Source organism: Callionymus lyra, chromosome 8, assembly GCF_982586985.1.
Source record: "Callionymus lyra chromosome 8, fCalLyr1.hap1.1, whole genome shotgun sequence".
Taxonomy (NCBI): Eukaryota; Metazoa; Chordata; class Actinopteri; order Syngnathiformes; family Callionymidae; genus Callionymus; species Callionymus lyra.
Window position 1 is genome coordinate 24,108,591 of NC_141825.1, and position 17,399 is coordinate 24,125,989.

General features: G+C 47.8%; 1 protein-coding gene across 1 annotated transcript in view; it reads right to left on the reverse strand.

The window, feature by feature from the left end:
• The window catches only part of znf423 (zinc finger protein 423), a 90,163-nt gene that overhangs the window by 45,120 nt on the left and 27,644 nt on the right, over positions 1-17,399 (reverse strand). The window contains exons 4-13 of the mRNA XM_087797811.1: positions 7,497-7,674; positions 5,682-5,806; positions 5,531-5,612; positions 5,373-5,448; positions 3,876-4,150; positions 3,532-3,809; positions 2,077-2,442; positions 1,833-2,011; positions 525-1,061; positions 312-465 (exon numbers count right to left, since the gene is read on the reverse strand). Coding sequence (XP_087653937.1) covers positions 312-465; positions 525-1,061; positions 1,833-2,011; positions 2,077-2,442; positions 3,532-3,809; positions 3,876-4,150; positions 5,373-5,448; positions 5,531-5,612; positions 5,682-5,806; positions 7,497-7,674 — 2,250 coding nt within the window. The remainder of the gene's footprint in view (positions 1-311; positions 466-524; positions 1,062-1,832; positions 2,012-2,076; positions 2,443-3,531; positions 3,810-3,875; positions 4,151-5,372; positions 5,449-5,530; positions 5,613-5,681; positions 5,807-7,496; positions 7,675-17,399) is intronic.

Below are 17,399 nucleotides of genomic sequence, written 5' to 3' on the forward strand. Positions count from 1 at the left end.
GGATATATTCTATACTGTCTTATACTTACATTAATCATTCAGTTTTGATTCCAAGCTTCACTTCCTGATTCTAACAACACAAATAGTCATTTTGACAACAAGATTAAGTTTGTTTCAATTGAAACTCAATGCTCAACTATTGACTATTGGCTATTGATTAATAAGTCACATGATCAATCAGCTGAAGGTTCGACCTTGAGTCGTTACTCTGTTGCTTCTGTCTGCTGACACTATTATACCAACATTTGTATACAGTTTTATATTGAGCAGCTCATTCAATCTCGGCAGAGGAACACAGCCGGACCAGGTACCTGCTCCGAGTCCTGCGGACAGTCCCGACGACCTCTGACCCAGGTGGCTGTGCTTGACGTGCAGCTGAAGGTCCGCCTCCTTCCTGAAGTCCCAGGCGCAGGCCGTGCAGCGGAAGAGCTTCTTCTCGTTGCTGTGCTTCACCGCCAGGTGGACCTGAGACACCAGAGCTGGGGTTAGAACCGGACCCGAGAGGGGTGCTGGTCGAAACCCACCTGGATGGAGACTTTGGAGTCGAACACCTCCTGGCAGAGCGTGCAGTGGTAGAGCACGAAGGTGTGCATGTCCAGCAGGTGCTTCTGCAGGTCGTCCACGGACGAGAACTGCTTGTCGCAGCTCTCGCACACGTACTGGGTGCTGGTGGTGGTGTAGTGCACCGTCAGGTGCTGCAGCAGCGCCTCCTGGGACTCGAAGTCCTCCTTGTTGCACTGCGGGCAGGACTGGCGCCGCAGCAGCACCTCCAGGTGGGACTTCAGGTGCGCCTGGAAGCCCTCGAAGCTGGAGAAGCGCAGGTCGCACTGGTTGCAAGGGTAGTCGCCGTTGCTGCCCAGGGACGGCGTGGAGTCTCCGGGTCGGTGGCGCTTCGGGGACGAGATCTCCACGTCCGAGGAGGCGGGGCTGAGGTCGGCCACCCGGGCCTGACGCTTGTTGTTGGCCAGCGGGATGTTCTTGTGGTTCTCCTTGATGTGCTTGGTGAGTTTGAGGAGCGAGCCGAAGATCGGGGAGTTGGTGCAGTAGGGGCAGGAGTAGACCTGGTGAGGGGTCAGAGGTCATCACAAGTGTAAGTGGATTATTTTGGAAATGAGTTCAATGGTTTTGTAAATGAGTTTAGATCCTTTTTAGAATGTTCCATTATTTTTTGTAAATGTGTAACAATAGTTTGTAAATTGTTTTGAAATGTTTGTAAATGTGTATCAATAGTTTGAAAAATTTGTTCCAAACGTTTGTAAATGTGTATCAATAGTTTGTAAATGTGTAAAAGTTGTTTGTAAATGAGTATCAATCATTTGTAAATATGTAACAATAGTTCAAAATTTGTAAAAATAGTTTGAACATGTGGAAAAATAGTTTGTAAATTGTTTTCAAATGTTTGTAAATGTGTATCAATAGTTTGTAAATGTGTAATTAACGTTTTTTATTGTGTATCAATAGTTTGTAAGTGTGTAATAATAGTTTGTAAATTTGTTTCAAACGTTGTTAATTGTGTAAAAATAGTTTGTAAATGAGTATCAAATGTTTGTAAATGTGTAACAACAGTTTGTAAATTGTTTTCAAATGTTTGTAAACTAGATCCAATAGTTACTAAATAAGTTCAATTCATTTTTTAATGAAATTTAATTGGTTTGCTAATTAGTTTGAAAAGTTAACAAATTCGTTTTAATAGTTTGTAAATGTGTTAAATAGTTTATAATTTAGTTTCATGATCTCATGTTGAAGAACTGCTTCCAAAGGTCATATCAAACAAAAGTGAGACCAACAGGACCTCGGCTCCTTCTTCTTCTTCTTCTTCTTCTTCTTCTCACCTCCATGAAGGACTGAGATCCAGTCTGCAGCACCGGCGACTCCATTTTGGTCACCGCTCCACCGGACACAGCGCCCCCTGCAGCCGAGGCGCAGTGCGTCTGCTGGATGTGTTCGGTGAGCGACGACTCGGTCAGGAAGCCCATGGAGCACTGGTTGCAGAAGAAGGCGTGGTTTCCCTCTGAAGAGGAAGAAGAGAGTGAGTGGTGACCCTTGAGATCCAGAACCTGGTCAGACTGGACTCACCCAGGGTGGTGGACCCGGCCATGATGCCGCCCGGCAGGCAGTGAGACACTCGGATGTGCTCCTGGAGGGAGTTGATGTCTCCGAACATGTCGGGACAGTAGTTGCAGTGGAACGCCGTCACGTTGGTGAACTGCAGGAGCGGAAACGCCGCCGACGCCGCGCCGCCGCCACCGGCCCGGTGAGCTTTACGCACGTGTTCGTTGAGGTTGTAGAGCGTCGGCAGAGTGTCCAGGCAGAGCTGACAGGTGTGGCTCTGCTGGGGTTTGTCTGCGTGGATGGTCTTCAGGTGGATCTCCAGGACCGCCAGACTGTGGAAGTCTCTCTTGGAGCAGTACGGACACGAGTACGTGACTTTGGTCCAGTTTCCTGCGACACAAGTGGAACCGTTTGACATTGAAGTGAGGGAACATGAAGGAGAGAAGAGAGGGAACATGAAGGTGAGAAGTGAGGGAACATGAAGGAGAGAAGTGAGGGAACATGAAGGAGAGAAGTGAGGGAACATGAAGGAGAGAAGTGAGGGAACATGAAGGAGAGAAGTGAGGGAACATGAAGGTGAGATGTGAGGGAACATGAAGGAGAGAAGTGAGGGAACATGAAGGAGAGAAGTGAGGGAACATGAAGGTGAGAAGTGAGGGAACATGAAGGTGAGAAGTGAGGGAACATGAAGGAGAGAAGTGAGGGAACATGAAGGAGAGAAGAGAGGGAACATGAAGGTGAGAAGTGAGGGAACATGAAGTTGAGAAGTGAGGGAACATGAAGGAGAGATGTGAGAGAACATGAAGAAGTGAAGATAGGGAACAAGAAGGAGAGAAGTGAGGGAACATGAAGGTGAGAAGTGAGGGAACATGAAGGAGAGAAGAGTGGGAACATGAAGGAGAGAAGAGTGGGAACATGAAGGTGAGAAGTGAGGGAACATGAAGGAGAGAAGAGAAAAGTGAGGGAACATAGAAGAGAGAAGTGAGGGAACATGAAGAAGAGAAGTGAGGGAACATGAAGGAGATAAGTGGGGAACATGAAGGTGAGGAGAGAGGGAACATGAAGGAGAGAAGAGAGAACATGAAGGAGAGAAGAGAGGGAACATGAAGGTGAGGAGAGAGGGAACATGAAGGAGAGAAGAGGGAACATGAAGGAGAGAAGAGAGGGAACATGAAGGTGAGGAGAGAGGGAACATGAAGGAGAGAAGAGGGAACATGAAGGAGAGAAGAGAGGGAACATGAAGGTGAGGAGAGAGGGAACATGAAGGAGAGAAGAGGGAACATGAAGGAGAGAAGAGAGGGAACATGAAGGTGAGGAGAGAGGGAACATAAAGGAGAGATGAGAGGGAACATGAAGGAGAGAAGTGAGGGAACATAAAGGAGATATTTGAGGGAAAATTAAAGAGACAAGTTTGGGAACATGTCATGTATTTATGGGGAACGTGCTGTACACCTTGAGTCATCAGGTCAAAGGTCATACCTCCACTGTGGCCCAGACTGATGGCCAGTTCTTCTGCAGCATCACCTCCTCTCCTGCGACCTCGGTCCCCGTGACTGGGCTTCAGGGTGGAGTCGGGAGTGGATCCTCGCTCTAGGCTGGCGCTGGAGTCTGGGGTCGCGGAGCTCATGGACGCCACGCTGCCCAGCGGCGGGTCAGGACTGGCGGCGCTGTGGACGGACGAGTCCGGCTGGCGGTGACTGTCCAGGTGGCAGTAGACGTCCTCCACGGACGGGAACTGCTCCAAACACACGGGACACCTGGCGGAGGACGGAAGTGAACCATCAACTCAGGGTGGAAACACCATCAGACCGGAGGCGCCTTACTTGTGTTTGCGGTTGGCGTGCTGTGTCTCGATGTGTGTGAGGAGCGACGGCTCGTCCAGGAAGATCTCTGGACAGTGGATGCACTGCAGGTCGGCCCGGTCCGACAGCTGCGGGTGTCGGGTCAGGACGTGCTTCTCCAGCTCGTCCGTCTGGCTGAAGGTCTCCTCACAGTAGTCGCACATGTACAGGTCCTGGTCCAGGTCGGCGTCGCCGCTCTTCTTCGCTCCGTCCTTCTCCGAGCGCAGAGCCAGATGTTCCCGGTTCTTCCTGTGAGCCTGAGGCGGAACCAAGAGTCAGAACCTCTGAGGACTTTTCTAGAACTTTTGATCATTTCAAGGACGAGTCATCAAGAGAACAAAGGTTTATGACTTTCTGGAGCGAACTGAACACAAAACTTAATAACTAATTATTAAGTGTTAACAAATCTAAATTTGTGAGGAGAAAAAAATGAGGGAAAATGAAGGAAAAAGTAAGGGAACATGAAGGAGAGAAGTGAAGGAACATGAAGGAGAGAAGTGAGGGAACATGAAGGAAAAAGTGAGGGAACATAAAGGATGGAAGTGAGGGAACATGAAGGAGAGAAGTGAGGGAACATGAAGGAAAAAGTGAGGGAACATAAAGGATGGAAGTGAGGGAACATGAAGGAGAGAAGTGAGGGAACATGAAGGAAAAAGTGAGGGAACATAAAGGATGGAAGTGAGGGAACATGGAGGAGAAAAGTGAGGGAACATGAAGGAAAAAGTGAGGAAACATAAAGGATAATAGTAAGGGAACATGAAGGAGAGAAGAGAGGGAACATAAAGGAGGGAAGTGAGGGAACATAAAGGAAGGAAGTGAGGGAACATGGAGGAGAAAAGTGAGGGAACATGAAGGAAAAAGTGAGGAAACATAAAGGATAATAGTAAGGGAACATGAAGGAGAGAAGAGAGGGAACATAAAGGAGGGAAGTGAGGGAACATAAAGGAAGGAAGTGAGGAAACATGAAGGAGAGAAGTGAGGGAACATGAAGGAGGGAAGTGAGGGAACATGAAGGAGAGAAGTGAGGGAACATGAAGGAAAGAAGTGAAAGAACATGAAGGAAAGAATTGAAGGAACATGAAGGAAAGAAGTGAAGGAACATGAAGGAAAGAAGTGAAGGAACATGAAGGAGAGAAGTGAGGGAACATGAAGGAAAGAAGTTAAGGAACATGAAGGACAGAAGTTAAGGAACATGAAGGACAGAAGTGAAGGAACATGAAGGAAAGAAGTGAAGGAACATGAAGGACAGAAGTGAAGGAACATGAAGGAAAGAAGTGAAGGAACATGAAGGACAGAAGTTAAGGAACATGAAGGACAGAAGTGAAGGAACATGAAGGAAAGAAGTGAAGGAACATGAAGGACAGAAGTGAAGGAACATGAAGGAAAGAAGTGAAGGAACATGAAGGAAATAAGTGAAGGAACATGAAGGAAAGAAGTGAGGGAACATGAAGGAGAGAAGTTGACGTGTGATGGTCTCACCTGCATGTGGCTCTGCAGTGAGGACGTGGAAGAGAAGCCTCGCTTACAAACGCTGCACTTGAAGGGTTTGCTGGAGCTGCAGAGACAAAACATTACGACCAGTGAGCCAGGTGAGCCAGGTGAGCAGGTGAGCAGGTGAGCAGTGGAAGGAGTCTCACCTGTGAGTCTTCAGGTGGATCTTGAGGTGGTCGGAGCGGGAGAAGGCAGCTTCGCACTCTTGGCAGCTGTACTTCTTGTCTCCTGGACCGGAACCAGCACAGAACCGTGAGTGGAGCGCGTGGACGGAGGGAACACCTGGCGAGTGGTTACCTGTGTGCAGCTTGACGTGTCGGTCTCGGCTGCGCTTGTGTTTGAAGAGGCGGCTGCAGAAGGTACATTTGAAAGGAAGTTTGTCGCTGTGGATCTGCTCGTGACGCTTCAGGTAGCTCAGCCGGCTGCGGGTCAAAGGTCAACGTGAGCCGTGGGCACGATAATAGCAATAAAGAGGTTTAAAAACATGCATAATGCCTGTGACCCCTGTTTGACCTTATGACATATTTCTGTTGGCTATAGTCTCTTTTCTGTTCACACACACATGTACACACACATGTAGACACACACAAATGTACACACACAAGTACACATAAGAACATTTTCATACACATGTAGACGACCACAATTGAACACAAAGATGCACCTGTACACACACAAATACACACACGCACATCTACACTCATATGACCATCAATCACATTCATATGTAAACACAAACCTACATACACACACATGTAAGTAAGTAAGAAAGTAAGTCATTTTTAACACTCATATGTACACACAGACATGTATACACAAACTTACACACACACATACACGCATATACACAAACCAACACACACGCATGTACAGACTCAAACCTACAAACACACTTATGTTATGTACACACACTTGTACACACACATATGTATACACAAACTAACATATATGTACACACACACATATGTTATGTAGACACACACTTGTGTTATGTACGCACACACATATGTTATGTAGACACACACTTGTGTTATGTACACACACACATATGTTATGTAGACACACACTTGTGTTATGTACGCACACACATATGTTATGTAGAAACACACATATGTTATGTACACACACACATATGTTATGTAGAAACACACATGTTATGTAGACACACACATATGTTATGTACACACACACGTTATGTACACACACACATATGTTATGTAGACACACACATATGTTATGTAGAAACACACATATGTTATGTAGAAACACACATATGTTATGTAGAAACACACATAAGTTATGTACACACACACACACATATGTTATGTAAACACACATAAGTTATGTACACACACACACACATATGTTATGTAAACACACATATGTTATGTACACACACACATATGTTATGTAAACACACACATGTTATGTTCACACACACTTGTTTTAAGTACACACACACATATGTTGTGTACAAACACACATATGTTATGTAGACACACACATATGTTATGTAGAAACACACATAAGTTATGTACACACACACACACATATGTTATGTAAACACACATAAGTTATGTACACACACACACACATATGTTATGTAAACACACATAAGTTATGTACACACACACACACATATGTTATGTAAACACACATATGTTATGTACACACACACATATGTTATGTAGAAACACACATAAGTTATGTACACACACACATATGTTATGTAAACACACACACGTTATGTTCACACACACTTGTTTCAAGTACACACACACACATATGTTGTGTACAAACACACATATGTTATGTAGACACACACATATGTTATGTACACACAAACATATGTTGTGTACAAACACACATATGTTATGTACACACACACATATGTTATGTAAACACACACACGTTATGTTCACACACACTTGTTTTAAGTACACACACACACATATGTTATGTACACACACACACATATGTTATGTAGACACACACATATGTTATGTAAACACACACACGTTATGTTCACACACACTTGTTTTAAGTACACACACACACATATGTTGTGTACAAACACACATGTCATGTGTTGTGTACTCGTGGACCACTGACCTGAAGGACTTGTCACAGAACTGACACGGGTACGGCAGACCGGCTCCACCCTCCTCCTCGCCGCCCGTGGCCATGTCCAGGTCGCAGCATCCGTCCGGCATCTGAGAGGGAGACGCCACGTCTTTGCTGGAGGGCGAGGACGGGATCCAGGAGAGTCCGGCCGGGTCGTCGTCTCCATCTGAGCGGGTGAGAAACAAGGGTCAGCGACAGAGGTCAGAGTTCACAGTCACGTTTGACGTAAAAACCAAGAGCAGAAAACAACGATCTCTGCCCAGACATGAGCAACAGAACCAGAGAAATGATAGAAGAGGAGAGTAAAAGGGGTGAGTGATGGTGAGGGGTGGGCTGAGGAAAATTGAGGGGTGAGGAGAGTTGAGGGGTGAGGAGAGTGGGGGGGTGAGGAGAGTGGGGGTGAGGAGAGTGGGGGGGGTGAGGAGAGTTGAGGGGTGAGGAGGGTTGAGGGGTGAGGAGAGTGGGGGGGTGAGGAGGGTTGAGGGGTGAGGAGAGTAGGGGGGCGAGGAGAGTGGGGGGGTGAGGAGAGTTGAGGGGTGAGGAGGGTTGAGGGGTGAGGAGAGTGGGGGGGTGAGGAGAGTTGAGGGGTGAGGAGAGTGGGGGGGTGAGGAGGGGTGAGGAGAGTGGGGGGGTGAGGAGAGTGGGGGGTGAGGAGGGTTGAGGGGTGAGGAGAGTGGGGGGGTGAGGAGAGTGGGGGGGATTAGCGTCATTAAAGACTTCTAATCCTCTGACTAGCGTGGCCGACACTAAAATGGAGGATCACACGCTTTTAAACGGCGCCTTTGTTGGTCGGTCGCGAGGGAACGAGAGACGAGCCGGACGGTGGAGTGGGGGAGACACAGGGGGGAGACACAGGGGGGAGACACAGGGGGGAGACACAGGGGGGAGACACAGGGGGGGGGGGTGAGAGGAATTTCAATGGAAAGTTAATTTGAGGAAGAATACTCGGGAGGAGACGAGTGAGAGGAGGAGAAGCTGCCGCTCACTCGGAGAAGAGGAGGAAGAGAGGAGGAGAGAAGTGGAGGATGAGAGGAGGAGAGAAGAGGAGAGAAGAGGAGGATGAGAGGAGGAAAGAAGAAGAGGAGGAGAGAAGAGTGAAGAGAAGCGGAGGAGAGAAGAGGAGGACAAGAGGAGGAGAGAAGAGGAGGACAAGAGGAGGACAAGAGGAGGAGAGAAGAGGAGGACAAGAGGAGGACAAGAGGAGGAGAGAAGAGGAGGACAAGAGAAGAGGAGGAGAGAAGAGGAGGAGAGAAAAGGAGGACAAGAGGAGAGAAGAGGAGGACAAGAGGAGGAGAGAAGAGGAGGACAAGAGAAAGAGAGAAGAGGATAGGAAGAGGAGGAGGAGAAGTTCGTCTCATCTGCATCTGGACCAAGATTCCAGAGCAGCTGCCATACACAGCGCCACCTAGTGTTCAACTCAAACAATCCACCTGAGACTCAGAGCAGCTTGTGTTCCTCCATCAGTCCAGACCCCCCTTGACCTCCTCAACCTGCCCCTCACCAGCTCTGCAGCCCCCACTGACGGCCCCGGGCTGCCCCAGGTGTCCCTCACACACACACACACACACACACACACACACACACACACACACACACACACACACACACACACACACACACACACACACACACACACACACACACACACACACACACACACACACACACACACACACACACAGACACACAGACTCACAATAGGGGGCAGAAAAACAAGCGCCACTCTCTCGCAGCTACACACTTCCTCACACACGACCACGAGCGAGCGCAGAATCATCAGCAGCTCGCAGACACACACAGACTCACAACATGTGCAACGACGCACACTGTACCTGGCCGTGTGATTACCATGCAGGTCGTCATGGAAACCGACGAGCTCGGCGACGAGCGTGGTTGCCATGCATCGCAAGAATTACACAGTTGGAACGTTTGTTTGACCAGTTGTTACCGCTGCAACTACCTGTTGTGTTACTTCTCCGACTCGCACAAGAACAACACAAACCGTCAGGACTTGAGACCCAACTTCCTCCTACACAATCACTCACTCGCACCGACACACAAAGTCACACGCCGACACCCAGCACACACTCAAAAACATAAAGGTAGAGAGATAAACACATGCACATACGTACACAAAATCAAAAACACACACAAAATCACACACACAACAAGAAGTATACATAGAAAGATTGCACTCTCTCACTCACCATTCACACACACAAACTTAGAACATACAAACATTCACACACACACACAAAAACACAGAAGCATACAGCGAGAGAAACGCACACACTTTCAAACACACAATTAAACACACACCTACATACACTTAAACACACACACCGTTAAACACGCACACACACACACAGTCTGTGAGTTTGTTTTCTTTATACATGCTTTTCTAACACACTCTCTCCCACACACACACACAGCTAAGAGCGAACAAACGCACACAGAGAAAACACACAAACAGATACACATGAATAAAAAAAAAACGCACACAGACTCACACAGACAGTAGGAATGGTCACCTTCTGCCCTGGGAAAGTGTCCGGCTGCTACGGACTCATGTGTGCCAACTGTTCCATATGGGCAGTGTGTGTGTGTGTGTGTGTGTGTGTGTGTGTGTGTGTGTGTGTGTGTGTGTGTGTGTGTGTGTGTGTGTGTGTGTGTGTGTGTGCGGGGCATAAGGTGAGGGGCACAGGGCTAAAGGGGCATGGGGGTGCAACGGTCGGCTGGCAGATGACGCCGCACAGACGATGTGAGTCACACAAAGGTTGTGTTACTCTTTCACAGGTACTGACCACTGCGGACCACGACGCGCACACACGCGTTTTTTAAGACAACGACGATCACTGAACTCGCTGCTCTGTGATCGACTCGTTCTCCTCGTCATCCTTTATTTTCCGAGGGCGTTGGATTGACGTGTGCGTCATCCATCCCATAATGTTTCTCCTCTAATCACCACTTCCTCTCTTCACCTCAGCCAGGAGAACCTCAAACACGAGGGTTGCTGGTTCAATTCCCCGGACGGCAGATTCCTCGTCTCTTCCCTCCTCCGTCCCACTTTCTGTTCGTCCTGTTTGCGTCCCTCGGAAATGAGAACCAGCTGTCGGCGGCGTGTTAGGTAAACAACAACAACAACATGCAAACGCACACGCACATGCCGACACACACGCACACAGAAGATTGTGTTTGTGTGTGTGGCCGCGTTGTGTAGATGTTGCCAACTAAATGATCCATTAATAAGATGATTTTGGGGGGAACCGCAAATACGCACAAAAAACGCACACAGACTCTCACGCAAAAAAGAAGACACAAAGTTACACAACTACAATTTTAGACACACAATTACACACACACACAGTCAGTTAGCGTTTTTATAATACAGTGACATTCACAGTGTCACAAATTATTCTATTATAACCTATTTTATGTGTGTGTGTGTGTGTGCGTGCGTGTGTGCGTGCGTGCGTGCGTGCGTGCGTGCGTGCGTGTGTGTGTGTGCGTGTGTGTGCGTGTGTGTGTGTGGACACTGAACAAACAAGTGTGCAGGTGAACTACTTCTCAGAAACACAACATGTGTGAGTCCTCCTACAGTCATCAGAGTGTACCTGTCCGATGAATAAGTGATGTCAGCAGCTGGAGTGTGTTCCGAGCACACACACACACACACACACACACACACACACACAAACACACACCGTGATGTCACAAACACACTCCATGTGACGTGACAACAAACACACAACAATGTCAGGTGTTAACACCACGACGTTACATTTTAACACAAACACAACGATGTCACACGTTAACAAAAACTCTACCACGTCACATTTCATCACAAACACACAATAATCACGTGTTAACACAAACGCACAACAATCACACACGTCCATACATACACTACAACGTCACATTTCATCACAAACACTTAAAAATGACACACGTTAATACAAACACATAATACAACTTGTCAACAAAAACACATAACAATGTCACGTGTCAACACAAACACAACCATTACGTCACATGTTAACACAAACACACACTAATAAACAATGTTAACAAAAACACACACTGATAAAAAATGTTAACAAGAACACACACTAATCACAAATGTCAACACAAACATTCACTAATCACACGTTAACACAAACACAATAATATCAAATGTCAACACAAACACACAAAAATATCACACATTAAAACAAACACACAATAATATCAAATGTTAACACAAACACACAACTATATCACACGTTAAAACAAACAAACATAATATCACAAACGCACACTGAAATTGTCAAGGACCAAAAGTGGACACACACCAAGCCTCTAGGGGGAGGGGGAGCCAGAGAGGCGGCGAGGCTCCTGAAGACCCCGGGGAGCTGGGAAATGGGGGTCTGGGCTCTGGGGGACGTGACAGAGCAAGCTGTGAGAGGCGGGTACCTCCTGCCCACCGTTCCCCTCGACTCCCTTCCCTTCTGGAGGACAAGATCCTGCCAGCCCCCTCGTCCCGACTCGAACACAACCCATGAGAGGAACCCACATACACACACACACACACACACACTAACACACACACACACACACACTAACGCACACTAACACACACACAGAAGATCCCAGGAGAGCAGGAGAGCAGAGCAGAACACCTGGACCTGCCATTAGTGACACACTCTGGGATTAGAGGCACAGACGGCAAGAGAGATGGAACACACATGTGAACACACACACACACACACACACACACACACACACACACACGTGAACACACACTAACCGTCGCAACATTCTGACAGACAAAACTTGTCTAGAGTTGAATATGGAAGACCAATAATTTTGTTAGCTCTCCGCTTCTCCTCCATCGTTCTCCTCCATCGTTCTCCTCCATCGTTCTCCTCCATCGTTCTCCTCAATTGTTCTCCTCCATCGTTCTCCTCCATCGTTCTCCTCCATCGTTCTCCTCAATTGTTCTCCTCCATCGTTCTCCTCAATTTTTCTCCTCCATCGTTCTCTTCCATCGTTCTCCTCAATCGTTCTCCTCAATCGTTCTCCTCCATCGTTCTCTTCCATCGTTCTCCTCAATCGTTCTCCTCCATCGTTCTCCTCCATCGTTCTCCTCCATCGTTCTCCTCAATCTTTCTCCTCCATCGTTCTCTTCCATCGTTCTCCTCAATCTTTCTCCTCAATTGTTCTCCTCCATCGCTCTCCTCCATCGTTCTCCTCCATCGTTCTCCTCAATTGTTCTCCTCTATCGTTCTCCTCTATCGTTCTCCTCTATCGTTCTCCTCCATCGTTCTCCTCCATCGTTCTCCTCCATCGTTCTCCTCCATCGTTCTCCTCCATCGTCAAACGTCTCCATCGTCTCCATCGTCAAACGTTCTCCTCAATTGTTCCCCTCTCTCGTTCTCCTCTATCGTTCTCCTCCATCGTCAAAAGTTCTACATCGTTCTCCTCCATCGTTCTCCTCCATCGTTCTCCTCCATCGTTCTCCTCCATCGTTCTCCTCCATCGTTCCCCTCTATCGTTCTCCTCCATCGTCAAACGTTCTCCATCGTTCTCCTCCATCGTTCTCCTCCATCGTTCTCCTCCATCGTTCTCCTCCATCGTCAAACGTCTCCATCGTCTCCATCGTCAAACGTTCTCCTCAATTGTTCCCCTCTCTCGTTCTCCTCTATCGTTCTCCTCCATCGTCAAAAGTTCTACATCGTTCTCCTCCATCGTTCTCCTCAATCGTTCTCCTCCATCGTTCTCCTCCATCGTTCTCCTCCATCGTTCTCCTCCATCGTTCTCCTCCATCGTCAAACGTTCTCCATCGTTCCCCTCTATCGTTCCCCTCTATCGTTCTCCTCCATCGTCAAACGTTCTCCATCATTCTCCTCCATCGTTCTCCTCCATCGTTCTCCTCCATCGTTCTCCTCCATCGTTCTCCTCCATCGTTCTCCTCCATCGTTCTCCTCCATCGTCAAACGTTCTCCATCGTTCTCCTCCATCGTTCTCCTCCATCGTTCTCCTCCATCGTTCCCCTCCATCGTTCTCCTCCATCGTTCTCCTCCATCGTTCTCCTCCATCGTTCTCCTCCATCGTTCTCCTCCATCCAATAATTCAAGTCGATCACTGCATCGAAACCTGCCGACGCTGGTGGCGACTAGTGATGATGTCACTGTTAGCCGCTAGCTAAGCTAGCAAGTGCAGCTACCAACACGACCAAGAAAGTCCACCTCATCAAACTGTTGGAGGCCTCGGCTCCTGCAAGGCTTTGACTCGCTAAAAGAAACCGTGTGTTTGTAACAGAACATGGAAGTGGTTCTGGTGAATGATTTGAAGTTGTGTTGACGACTCTCTGTTTGTTTGTCTGCTCGTGACTTATTTATCAGTTTGTTTTCGATCAGATTTGAGGAGCAGGTTGTTAATATTTCAACACGTCCCTCTTGCACTGAGACCCACAAACACAAAGAGACGACAATCCTCTGGTTCCTTAACCCCGATTCTACATCCACGCTGGGAGCACTGCACACACACACACACACACACACACACACACACACACACACACCACAACATCGCACACCAAACACACACAGGCTCATATATACACACAAATACACACACTTTTATATACACCCACAGACACACTCACGACAACACACCACCGCACACCAAACACACACTCACACAAGCTCATATATACTGTACACCCAGATACACACACTTATATATACACCAACAGCAAAACACCGCACACTGAACACACAATCACAGGCTCATATATACAATCAAATACACTTATATATACACCCACAGACACACGACAACACACCATCGCACACCAAACATACACTCACACAGGCTCATATATACACACAGATACACACACTTATATATACACCCACATACACACCACAACACACCATCGCACACCAAACACACACTCACACAAGCTCATATATACTACCAAATACACACATTCATATACAACCACATACACTCGAACACCCACGATCGCACACATAGACACACACTGACACAGGCTCATATGTACAATCACATACAAACGCACACACATCGAAACACACTCGCACTCAATATACACTCACAGACAAAAACACACAAATATATATGCCAACTTACAAACAACACACAATCGCAAAAAAGACACACTCACACCCTCATTTATTAGATTAGATAAACTTTATTGATCCCTCTGGAGACACACGCACATACAAACCTACACACTCATATTTACACACACTGACACACATACACACACAAACACACACACCACTGCTGAACGTGTCGTTGTGTAATAAACTCGTTTCCTCAAAGTCCTTCCTTTGATCTCATGACTCGTCCAGTCCAGGATGAATCGGTGAACACACACACACACACACACACACAAACCGTCACCGCTGCCCCTCCTCCACGACACACCGGCCGAGAAGACACGACCTGTGCGAGCACACGGTCCCGCCTCACCCGCCTCACCCGCCTCACCCGCCTCACCCGCGGTGACTCTCCAGCAGAGAACTGAGATCAGGCAGCAACAGCTCCGAGGACAAAGGACGGAGACGTGAGCGCCGCTGGAGCAAAGACAAAGAGTTGTGCTCGCACCCCGGGGAGACGCCAGTGTGTGTGTGTGCCTGTGTGTGTGCGTGTGCATGTGTGTGTGCATGTGTGTGCAGGATTGTGGTACAGTGGCCAGGGGTGTTCCCGCTGCTGGTTCTCGAGTCAGTTGATCCACAACTGGACTGATCAAGTGTGATTGTGACGTTTGTCTCCCCCCCTCTAAACTCCCCCCTTTAAACACTCCCCCCCAGCCCCCTCTAAACTCCCCCCCTCCAGGTCATCCTTCTCTCCGGAGCGCCGCTTCTCTTTGACATTTTCCAGGACAAAAGGCGAGTCACACCTGAGTTCTGGGTCAAACTCCCGATGTGGGTCTGTGGACGGTCCCGGTTGTGCGACCGCGAGCGATTGAACCTGCAACACGTGCAGCAGACGCCGCAGTCACACACACACACACACGCACGCACACACACACACACACACACACGTGATCCACGGATCTCCAACGTTCATATGTGCGTCCACCACCATGTGGGTCACATGCCGGGCCAGCGGGTGGCGCCGTCGAGAAAAAGTTAAATTAAAACACGGACGACTTGGATGAAGGCGTCCAAGAGACACTTCACGACTGGTCCTCTCACTCCCGCTCAGTGAACTCAGTTTTCACCGTCTCGTCTCCGGGCCGAGGTCGGAGCGAACATGTCACCGAGTGGTCATAATGAGAGCGCAGCATCAAAGCAGGGGGGGAGACGGAGGTGAGGAGGCGGGGGTGAGGAACCAGAGGGGGGGAGACAAACAGGGGCTGCCGTGGGGCCACTCGCCACAGGGTGGGTGTGTTTGTGTGTGCGTGTCTCAGGAGGGCACAGTGGGGAGGTTTGGGGGGTTCGGAGGAAGGATCAGAGCTTTGGGGCCAGATCCACGGGGGGGACAGGAGACGGGGGAGGAGGGGGGAGGAGGGGGGAGGGAGGGTGAGTGGAGGGGATGTGGTCAGTTGGAGAGCACAGCAGGAGGAGGGAGGAAGGAGTAATGAGAGGAGCAGCAGAGTCCAGGTGCAGGTGTGAGGAGGAGGAGGAGGAGACGAAGGAGAAGAAGAAGAAGAAGAAGAAGAAGAAGAAGAAGAAGAAGAAGAAGAAGATGAAGGAGAAGACGAAGAAGGAGAAGAAGAAGGAAAGACGTGGCACTTCTCAGACTTGTTGGCAGGAATCATAGGAATGTCTGCTCCTCATTACACACTCAATCTTCAACACACTCTCTTTTTCAAACACACTATTTTTGACAATCCATCTCACAAACGCACACAGTCTTTAAAATCACAAATACAATTTCACACACAAATACTTTTCCGCACACACACTATTTTACAAACAATCATTTTCACACTGAAACACACACACTCGCTACTAACTCTTTAACACACACACACAAACTCTTTCATGCGCGTTTACACACACTCACTCATAAGTACACTCTTTATCACACACACTTTCACATACACACTATATTGGATAAAACAATTGAATACACTCACACGCATTCTTTAACGTACAAACACACAAACTCGTTCATGCTCACACACTCTTATGCTCACACACTCTTATGCTCACACAATATTTGCCACACATAAACCTTTTTCGCACACACACTTTCACACACCCTAAAAAAACACACGTAACTATACACAAAATCGTTAACGGACATTCATAAAGAGACACACGTGTGATCACAAACACACATGAACACACGTGTGATCACACACACACACATGAAACACTCACACACACATGAACACACGTGTGATCACACACACATACACTTGATCACACACACACACATTAACACACACACACACATGAACACTCACACACACACATGAACACTCACACACACACATGAACACACATGTGATCACACACACATACACTTGATCACACACACACATGAACACTCACACACACACTCACACACACACACACAAGGATATTTATTCAAAGTTATGTAAATGTACTTTTCTCTGATCTGAGTCAATATTTGATCAATTAACACAAACACTGCAGCATCATCGTCATCGGCAACAACACGTTTTCATCCGCACCGTCAACACACACACACACACACACACACACACACACACACACACACACACACACACAGTAATGAAACGCACACAAATATTTACTCTCTGCACAGGAACACACACAGCGAGGAGAGAAGCACGAGGGGAAGTTACATTTTTAATCGAGTGTTTCTTCTCCTCCGAGCACATTTGAGCTGAAGACAAGCGCCGGTGCCAACACACACACACACACACACACACACACACAC